Raw genomic sequence first — 10287 nt, forward strand, 5'->3', positions numbered from 1 at the left:
CTGATTTGTCTATTGTGTTGCATTCACAACATAAGACACGGTTACAAACTTGTCATTTACAATGATTGAATAAGCTATAATGGTGGCACTGGTATGGTAGTGTCAAATTGTCAAGCCAGTCTCATACCACGCAAAGTTTACACAGACATTGCAGTGACAGTGTGGAACTGCCACCAAAGCCATAAACTTACTTCAAGAATATGAACTTTATGATAGCACCTTTACACTTTGCCACGTCAAAGCCAGCGCAAAGCAGTTTAGAAGGACTCAATTGTATTGTAATTAGCCAGTATCTAAATTCATTATACACTAGCAGTGTATTTATTGACTGGAGTGACTTGCAAGTTTCTGGGCAATCCAATTTAACATGACCTTAAGCTCTGTAACAACTGAGCATAATCGGAGGCCATATATATAGATTACTTTAACACATTCACTACCAGACAAAAAACGGCGCACTACCCCAGAAACCGGTGGTCTATAGCTGCGTACAAAACAACCCGCCCAGCGGGTTGTCCGGCATCTGAACAAAGTTCACGAGCGCCCACCAGGTGGGTTCCTGGCAGTGAATGTGTTAACACATTGAGTACCGGGAACCCGCCCGGCGGGGTCTCTGTTCATAGTCACCTTCCTCTACAAAGCGAGAAAACGGTGGAATCGGCTATGAGCGCAGCACTACGAAAACAGGCTATTGGAATAACTCCTCAGGCAACAAAAAATACTATCCTATTGAAACTTGGCAACCTTTGTATTGGTAGGTAGTTAAAACATGGGAAGGAGAAAATAGTATGAGATATGGAGATGAAAGGTAGGTTCCCCAAAATTCTTACTTCATTATTGTTAAAAATTATGGAATACTATACTTCCTTTTAAAGCAAACATGAGCATCTGAATTTTTGATAAGTACCGTGACTGCTTGCTTGCTTACATCAGCAAAGCTTATTTGAGATGTTTAATTTTAAACTTGTATATATATCTCTACCTAACAATAACAGCAAATTTAGTTGTTCCTAACTATAGACAAGCATGTTAATGTGTTGATTTCGTTAAATAATCAGTAATATGTATCTGGAATATAAAAAATGTTGAATATTAGAAACTAGACAACTGACAAAAAATATGAGTAAGAATTCATAGCAGTAATAAATGTCATAATCAATTGGGCATGGATTTAAAGTATATCAATAAAACATAATACAATTCAAAATGGGTCTATGGCATTTGCCCTCAAAGTCATGTAATAATTCATCAATATCATTGTCCAAGTCATCACTCTGTGCCATCTTAGAAACCATGTCACTGATGAGAAATGCACCGATGGTAGCTTCCTCATGGTTGTCCTGTATGTCGATGTTGACCACATGCACAGGCTGGTTGTGAATGGACCTCCTTGACCCGAACCATTCAATTACTTGATCATATACCCTTTCCTCACATGTGATGATCACATCAAAGCGATCATTGCAAACCTGGAACCTCTCTGGGCATGGCTTGATTCTTCGATTTCTATCTAACATGTGCAGCAATCCATTTTGGGTGTAATATGTCTTATCTTTGTCCAATAAGTCGTTATAAATATCATCGTACGGAACTCCAAACTCATAACAATTAGGTCGATCGGCCGATGCACCCGGCAGTTTCACTTTTTCTCCCGTTCCAAATGATTTCACTTTGAACCCTTTCTTAGCCAGGAATGCATGGGCTTCCATGCTACGGTTCATGTTCGAAGAACAAACGACAGCAACAAATAAATCTGCCATTGCTACTCTGTGACTTGTGTCTCGTATAATAAATTCCTTAGCTTGAGACAGAATGTTCATTTAATCATTTTTAGGAATAGTCTCATCGCACGCGCGTTACATAAATGACTTTATTTTCCTAATCCTTTGTTTTTACTTAAAATATAAACTTTTGGAGAAATGAGGTTAGATTACGTTTACGTTCCGATTCTGCGTTCTGACACTTCTGACATTTCGTTTCTTCACGTCAGACCACGGACTTATAAGATTATCCGGATAGGGTACATTGGCCAAAAAGTGTGTCCACATATATAACTCATGGTCACCCTAATAGGGTTGTTTCCATCTACAAATCTTAGGGCATAATTGTATCCCAATAAATTCTTTTGGATTATAAGAACATGTTAAACTACTTTTAGGGGACCTGTAATGACCATATTTTTGTAAATATTGAATTTAAAATATCTTTTGGTACACGTCACGTGACCAAACTCGAAATGTCATTGAAGATTCTGATGACGTCACAACTCTCGGATTAACACTGTTGACAGGCGATAAACAACAAATGACAAATGTCAGTTGACAGTTCGTATCTTCTACGTGTGTATGTAATTATGTGTCAAACCGTAAACTGTGAAGTCACACAATTTTCAAAGAGCGTTTTGGGCGCGAAAGCATCTGAAATTCCTGGGAAATTTCCGCTGTTCCCGGGAACACTGAAACATAGATTAAGTGAATTATAGTTTTAATTAAAGCTAGCTATAACGACAAGTCACTGCGTTTGGTAAAAGTGGCCATAAACCGTAAACATCTCAATGGAAACGTGACTTTTTCATGTTACGTAGTTTAAAAACGCATTAACAATGACTACCCGAAGTCTCTATTACTTTATGAGATAATTTCTGATTTGTCTATTGTGTTGCATTCACAACATAAGACACGGTTACAAACTTGTCATTTACAATGATTGAATAAGCTATAATGGTGGCACTGGTATGGTAGTGTCAAATTGTCAAGCCAGTCTCATACCACGCAAAGTTTACACAGACATTGCAGTGACAGTGTGGAACTGCCACCAAAGCCATAAACTTACTTCAAGAATATGAACTTTATGATAGCACCTTTACACTTTGCCACGTCAAAGCCAGCGCAAAGCAGTTTAGAAGGACTCAATTGTATTGTAATTAGCCAGTATCTAAATTCATTATACACTAGCAGTGTATTTATTGACTGGAGTGACTTGCAAGTTTCTGGGCAATCCAATTTAACATGACCTTAAGCTCTGTAACAACTGAGCATAATCGGAGGCCATATATATAGATTACTTTAACACATTCACTACCAGACAAAAAACGGCGCACTACCCCAGAAACCGGTGGTCTATAGCTGCGTACAAAACAACCCGCCCAGCGGGTTGTCCGGCATCTGAACAAAGTTCACGAGCGCCCACCAGGTGGGTTCCTGGCAGTGAATGTGTTAACACATTGAGTACCGGGAACCCGCCCGGCGGGGTCTCTGTTCATAGTCACCTTCCTCTACAAAGCGAGAAAACGGTGGAATCGGCTATGAGCGCAGCACTACGAAAACAGGCTATTGGAATAACTCCTCAGGCAACAAAAAATACTATCCTATTGAAACTTGGCAACCTTTGTATTGGTAGGTAGTTAAAACATGGGAAGGAGAAAATAGTATGAGATATGGAGATGAAAGGTAGGTTCCCCAAAATTCTTACTTCATTATTGTTAAAAATTATGGAATACTATACTTCCTTTTAAAGCAAACATGAGCATCTGAATTTTTGATAAGTACCGTGACTGCTTGCTTGCTTACATCAGCAAAGCTTATTTGAGATGTTTAATTTTAAACTTGTATATATATCTCTACCTAACAATAACAGCAAATTTAGTTGTTCCTAACTATAGACAAGCATGTTAATGTGTTGATTTCGTTAAATAATCAGTAATATGTATCTGGAATATAAAAAATGTTGAATATTAGAAACTAGACAACTGACAAAAAATATGAGTAAGAATTCATAGCAGTAATAAATGTCATAATCAATTGGGCATGGATTTAAAGTATATCAATAAAACATAATACAATTCAAAATGGGTCTATGGCATTTGCCCTCAAAGTCATGTAATAATTCATCAATATCATTGTCCAAGTCATCACTCTGTGCCATCTTAGAAACCATGTCACTGATGAGAAATGCACCGATGGTAGCTTCCTCATGGTTGTCCTGTATGTCGATGTTGACCACATGCACAGGCTGGTTGTGAATGGACCTCCTTGACCCGAACCATTCAATTACTTGATCATATACCCTTTCCTCACATGTGATGATCACATCAAAGCGATCATTGCAAACCTGGAACCTCTCTGGGCATGGCTTGATTCTTCGATTTCTATCTAACATGTGCAGCAATCCATTTTGGGTGTAATATGTCTTATCTTTGTCCAATAAGTCGTTATAAATATCATCGTACGGAACTCCAAACTCATAACAATTAGGTCGATCGGCCGATGCACCCGGCAGTTTCACTTTTTCTCCCGTTCCAAATGATTTCACTTTGAACCCTTTCTTAGCCAGGAATGCATGGGCTTCCATGCTACGGTTCATGTTCGAAGAACAAACGACAGCAACAAATAAATCTGCCATTGCTACTCTGTGACTTGTGTCTCGTATAATAAATTCCTTAGCTTGAGACAGAATGTTCATTTAATCATTTTTAGGAATAGTCTCATCGCACGCGCGTTACATAAATGACTTTATTTTCCTAATCCTTTGTTTTTACTTAAAATATAAACTTTTGGAGAAATGAGGTTAGATTACGTTTACGTTCCGATTCTGCGTTCTGACACTTCTGACATTTCGTTTCTTCACGTCAGACCACGGACTTATAAGATTATCCGGATAGGGTACATTGGCCAAAAAGTGTGTCCACATATATAACTCATGGTCACCCTAATAGGGTTGTTTCCATCTACAAATCTTAGGGCATAATTGTATCCCAATAAATTCTTTTGGATTATAAGAACATGTTAAACTACTTTTAGGGGACCTGTAATGACCATATTTTTGTAAATATTGAATTTAAAATATCTTTTGGTACACGTCACGTGACCAAACTCGAAATGTCATTGAAGATTCTGATGACGTCACAACTCTCGGATTAACACTGTTGACAGGCGATAAACAACAAATGACAAATGTCAGTTGACAGTTCGTATCTTCTACGTGTGTATGTAATTATGTGTCAAACCGTAAACTGTGAAGTCACACAATTTTCAAAGAGCGTTTTGGGCGCGAAAGCATCTGTCAAAATATATTTTGTTAATTTAACATATTTAAAGCCGTTTTTAGTATAAAAGTTGAATTTTAGGGCAACTTTTAGTTAATATAGAACGTAATACGTTTCAAACAATTGGAAACAACCCTATTAGAAAGAGATGTAACGACCTACTTTGACTTCTCATGTGGACACACTTTTTGGCCAATGTACACTATCCGGATTATTTTCTAGGTCCGTGCGCCACACTGTCTTGGTCTAACTAGCCTCTCCAGTTGGAAGAAAAAAAACAGCTATGTCAAGTGTCACCTGTCAAGCAATTGACAATTTGATCATTGAGAATATTGAGATAGAGGTTAATATACGTTAGAAACATGAACATTTTTAGAAATCTCTATGCGCCAGGATTAAAAACGTTTCAAATCAATTCCATTCATACTTCTGTTCCATCGTTAGCATGGACCAAATCTACATTGCCGAAGAATTTTTTGTCACACAATAAGAAAGTGTATCCCCCACAGGAAATTGGCGAGGAACGGCGACCGGCTGTGAGTGTAGTGAAATCTTAGTTTAGATCCGTCATTTTTATGTACCAAAAACAGTAGTCGTGCGAGTTATTTTTATTCTTGTTCTCCGTAAATTTGCGAACAGTATTGGTAAAAAATACAACAATATGCAGTTTACATAAACATTTAATTATTTAATTGACATTATTTTGGAATCAATTTAGAAGTGGACAAAATACACCGTGTTTTTATTTTGTTTATAAGACATAAACAATAAAATTGTAAATATAAAACATTGTACTATTATTACCAATGAGCGGAATTCTTCATAGCAAAAATCAAAGGGATTGACCTAACTGTTTTATCGACTTATAGATGTTACGGAATAATATCGCATTAGGTATCCATAATCAACTTAAAAGATTATTCTGTAACATTTGACCTCTTTGATAAGCAACTTGCATGTCCGTATTAAAGTAAATCATGTCAGCGTCACATGTCACTTGAGTTTTCATGAGTGATTTCCGTGCCATGTAACTAAAATGGTTAATCCTAAAAGAAAACAATAAAAAAATGGATACAGAAAGATTCTTATTTCAGTTTCAAAGAAGATTCTTCCACAATATATTGCTCTAAATGTTACGTTCATTTACATCATAAAAGTATTTTCTGTTTTATTCTTTACTATTATACCAAAATACAGTGGCGGTCAGCTAATTAGGGACACCGTTAATTTGTTTGTATGTATATCCAAAAGCCTGATTTCATTAGTTTAACTTTGTTTCGTTAAGTGACAAATATTTATCGATAAGTCAATAAAACAGTTAGGTCAATCCATCTGACAGTTTGATTTTTGCTATGAAGAATTCCGCTCATTGATTATTACCTAAGTATCGTTATTTACGATTATTTGTGTATCGTATATTTAAATTAATTTTATTACATTGAAGACTTAAAAAATTATTTACATGTGCTTTTGTATAGTAGTTATTGAATTCCGTTAACTCCGGGGTATAGGCAAGTAATTATATGCCATTTCGAACATCAATCGCCGGAGATAGTATTTACGTTTAGTAGCAAATGTACACACTCGTACTAAACACTAATCATTATGTAAACAGGCCTTAAGGCATGTGTATACGCTCGTGAAGGCCTTATAAGATAAAAATAAATTATTATCTCCGAAATGGAGCTAATTAGAATACCAGTGTCTTAAAAAAAGTTGCATAATTTAAGCTCAAGAATGCACCCTTGAAATTACAGAAAAACAGAAAACAAAAAAATTGGTGTATAATTAAATTTCTTAGCTTATTACCTTCAGTGCGGCAAACAAGTTAACTCGTAGTTATAACATACTTGTACAGGGTCAACATGACCTGTGCCGCACCACACATGTAAAATGGGTGAATCAACTTTTTATTGTTACTCATCATGTAAAATGTTACATGTTTTTGTAAACTGCAAACTGTTGTATTTTTTACCAATACTGTTCACAAATTTATGGATCTAGGTTAACATGTCAGCCTCATGGATTGCTAATGAGCAATCCATGAGGCTGACATGTTCACCTAGTGTCCAAAACCTAAATAAATATCAGATATGTGGCATTATCTATGAAAAGGGACCTTATTGTCGATCGCGCTTACGCCGCACTGCGTCGCGCGGCATTGTATTTGTAACAGCAGAAGCGCCATCGAGAATAAGGTCCCTTTTCATAGATAACGTCACATATAAGCAATTTCAATAATGGGCTGTCTACTAAGCATGTTGTATTGTAGTACGGGCGATTTTCCGCAACTCGACGGCTGGCGCCTATTTTGCGTGACAAGGGGGGGGTGGAGGATGGGCTACTCTTGCCAGCCCAACTCCTCGTGGAATCTCTCGGGGATCTGAGGTGTTTTGCCCTGTACGGGGCCACTCCGCTGCATTCCAGAGAGGCTCTTTCTTCTGTCTCCATGCATCCTGGGCATAGGGGACTGTCTGTGGCACCTACTACTAAGCATGTTATACAACTGTATGAATGTAATACAACTTTTCTTATAACCGCGAAAATCGAAGTTCGTCAATTGCGGGGATTTTTCTCTGTCACTCTAATTACGTCTTAGTGAGAGTAAAAGAGAAAGATCCCCGCAATTTGTGAATTTCGGTTTTCGCGGTAGAACCCCAGATACGTCCGGTATCTCGGATACCAAACAGTAACGGAATATCCACTGCAGTTGCTATATAGAGTTTACACTGTACTTATTTCAAAGGGTGTAGCAGGATAGCCTAGGAAAAATTGCCCCCAGCGATTTTGGGCCGAAACTGTAATCAAACGATGCCTTTTGGGGAGGTTATACTCTGCACAAAGTTTCATCCCTCTGTTACCCCCTGGGGGTGAAAAACACCCGATTAACCCCAAAACTGTTTTAATTATTTTTTCCTAAACTATGAAAGTGACGAATTTCAAATTTTGTACAAATATTAATAAGATTAAAAGCTATGTGTTAAAAAAATATTAACCCCCTAACCATTTAAATTCTTGTAAAAAGAAAACAAAAATAAAAAAAGAATCACCCTGTATATCAAGTTTGGCCCATGGTACACACACCATTTTTTTTTCAAAAATGAGCCACTTTATATTCTACATTATACTAAAGTTTCATGGACCTACTCCAGAAGGAACATTGCGAAATTAATATGTATTGGCTCTTTGGTATGTACTATTAATTGAACGAGACTTGCATTATTAATAAACAATGGCTTTCGATCGGACCGCTGCTTGTGCCCGATTTGAAAAAGGTGGGGATAAAGAAGTATGAATCAAACTCATTTGTATTTATAAAAACATTTTTAGGGTTCCGTAGTCAACTAGGAACCCTTATAGTTTCGCCATGTCCATCTGTCTGTCTGTCTGTCCGAGGCTTTGCTCCGTGTTCGTAAGTGCTAGAAAGCTGAAATTCGGCATGGATATATTATTTTTTGGGCATTTTTTTTAAGAGTACCTCCCCTACACGTAAAGTGGGGGTGTTTTTTTTTTGCTTCAATCCTACAGTGTGGGGTATTGTTGGAAGGGTATTTCAAAACTAATAGGGGTCTTCAACAAACATTTTTTGATAAAGTGAATATATTCGGAGATAATCGCTCCGAAAGAAAAAGAAAATGTCCCCCCCCCCCCCCCCCCTCTAACTTTTGAACCATAGGTCCAAAAAATATGAAAAATCGTGGAAGTAGAGCTTAAGAAAGACATTAAATGAAAACTATAGCGGACATGATCAGTTTAGCTGTTTTTGAGTTATCGCAAAAAATTTCCCCTTCATAGTAAAAAGACTTACTTTAATTAGGTACTGATTATGCAAATTTGCCTATTTGTTTAACTCGCGTGAAAGGTACCGTTTCATCCCTTGGTTAACAATTTACTATACTTTAAGATCCAGTTTAGCTTATTGTGACGGAAGAGTAACTACGGAACCCTACACTGAGCGTGGCCCGACATGCTCTTGGCCGGTTTTTTTTTAATTATTTTGGTTTCGGGACCGAGACGTTGCGTATTAAGCATGATACGAGTATAATGATTAGTGGCTACGAAATAGTACGTTTATTTTAATTTCGCAATGTTCCTTCTGGAGTAGGTCCATGAAACTTTAGTATAATGTAGAATATAAAGTGGTTCATTTTTGAAAAAAAAAATGGTGTGTGTACCATGAGCCAAACTTGATATACAGGGTGATTCTTTTTTTATTTTTGTTTTCTTTTTACAAGAATTTAAATGGTTAGGGGGTTAATATTTTTTTAGCACATAGCTTTTAGTCTTATTAATATTTGTACAAAATTTGAAATTCGTCACTTTCATAGTTTAGGAAAAAATAATTAAAACAGTTTTGGGATTAATCGGGTGTTTTTCACCCCCAGGGGGTAACAGAGGGATGCAACTTTGTGCAGAGTATAATCTCCCCAAAAGCCATCGTTTGATAACAGTTTCGGCCCAAAATCGCTGGGGGCAATTTTTCCTAGGCTATCCTGCTACACCCTTTGCATTAAGTTTTTTTTTTTCAGTTTGTTTGCCACCAAATCACCAATATAAAATACAGTCCTGACAAACTATGGTATATTGCATGTCTTGTGCGGGGCATGACCGTGGACGAAGCAGTGAAACAGTTAAGTTTTGTCAACAAAAAGGGAGCCGAATATGTCAAGAAGGCTATTCTTGAGGCACAGGAGCTTGCTGTTACTCAGCATAATGTTGAATTTAGAAGTAATTTATGGATAGGTATGCATCTTAAAATTTACCTGTACTTTTTTTATGTCTATGTATTGAGTTTGGCAGTGTGGATGTTGTATGAATGCAGCCATAGGATTGAATATAATATTCCTGAACAACAATTTGCCTGAGGTTTCTATTTAGAATGTTGTCGTTTTTATTTCAGCTGAATCATATTCTGGTCTGGGGAATGTCATCAAAGGCATCAGAAGACATGCTCGCGGCAGGCTCGGTGAAGTGCGCTATAAGTACTCTCATTACTTTGTGCGTCTAGAGGAAGGAAAACCACCCAAAGATTACTATAAGTTGAACCCACAGACACCACAACAGCAACTGGACAATTGGTTGGAAAATATGAGAAAAAGAAAAGTTACTAACTCTTTATAAATGGATTGTAATATTAAAAAAATAAAAAATCGTAGTTTTAAGTACATAATCATAACCTAATTAAATAAATAGTACACCTTATTAATAAATAATATCTTTCAATTAAACTTTATAATTACTAA

General features: G+C 36.8%; 3 protein-coding genes across 3 annotated transcripts; 1 reads left to right on the plus strand and 2 right to left on the minus strand.

The window, feature by feature from the left end:
* Positions 1-1155: 1155 nt before the first annotated feature.
* Positions 1156-2368, minus strand: LOC133516960 (RNA polymerase II subunit A C-terminal domain phosphatase SSU72-like). The gene has a single exon (XM_061850032.1). It carries the CDS (start codon positions 1818-1820, stop codon positions 1182-1184), a length of 639 nt encoding a protein of 212 aa, XP_061706016.1. The 5' UTR covers positions 1821-2368; the 3' UTR covers positions 1156-1181.
* Positions 2369-3796: 1428 nt separating this feature from the next.
* Positions 3797-5216, minus strand: LOC133516976 (RNA polymerase II subunit A C-terminal domain phosphatase SSU72-like). Its single transcript, XM_061850068.1, has one exon. It carries the CDS (start codon positions 4459-4461, stop codon positions 3823-3825), a length of 639 nt encoding a protein of 212 aa, XP_061706052.1. The 5' UTR covers positions 4462-5216; the 3' UTR covers positions 3797-3822.
* A 135-nt stretch (positions 5217-5351) lies between these two features.
* On the plus strand, positions 5352-10272 carry LOC133516977 (large ribosomal subunit protein uL22m-like). The gene is made up of 3 exons (XM_061850069.1): positions 5352-5580; positions 9574-9787; positions 9945-10272. The coding sequence occupies exons 1-3, from the start codon at positions 5407-5409 to the stop codon at positions 10163-10165; spliced, it is 609 nt and encodes a 202-aa protein (XP_061706053.1). The 5' UTR covers positions 5352-5406; the 3' UTR covers positions 10166-10272.
* The last annotated feature ends 15 nt before the right edge of the window (positions 10273-10287 follow it).

The sequence above is a fragment of the Cydia pomonella genome, chromosome 4 (assembly GCF_033807575.1).
Source record: "Cydia pomonella isolate Wapato2018A chromosome 4, ilCydPomo1, whole genome shotgun sequence".
NCBI lineage: Eukaryota > Metazoa > Arthropoda > Insecta > Lepidoptera > Tortricidae > Cydia > Cydia pomonella.

Bases quoted from the DNA above. Each gene is read 5' to 3' on its own strand.
- LOC133516960 (XM_061850032.1), bottom strand. From the start codon at position 1,820: ATGAACATTCTGTCTCAAGCTAAGGAATTTATTATACGAGACACAAGT.
- LOC133516976 (XM_061850068.1), bottom strand. From the start codon at position 4,461: ATGAACATTCTGTCTCAAGCTAAGGAATTTATTATACGAGACACAAGT.
- LOC133516977 (XM_061850069.1), top strand. From the start codon at position 5,407: ATGAACATTTTTAGAAATCTCTATGCGCCAGGATTAAAAACGTTTCAA. The intron at 5,581-9,573 runs GTGAGTGTAGTG...TTTTTTTTTCAG, and splicing joins GCGAGGAACGGCGACCGGCT to TTTGTTTGCCACCAAATCAC. The intron at 9,788-9,944 runs GTATGCATCTTA...TTTTTATTTCAG, and splicing joins TAGAAGTAATTTATGGATAG to CTGAATCATATTCTGGTCTG.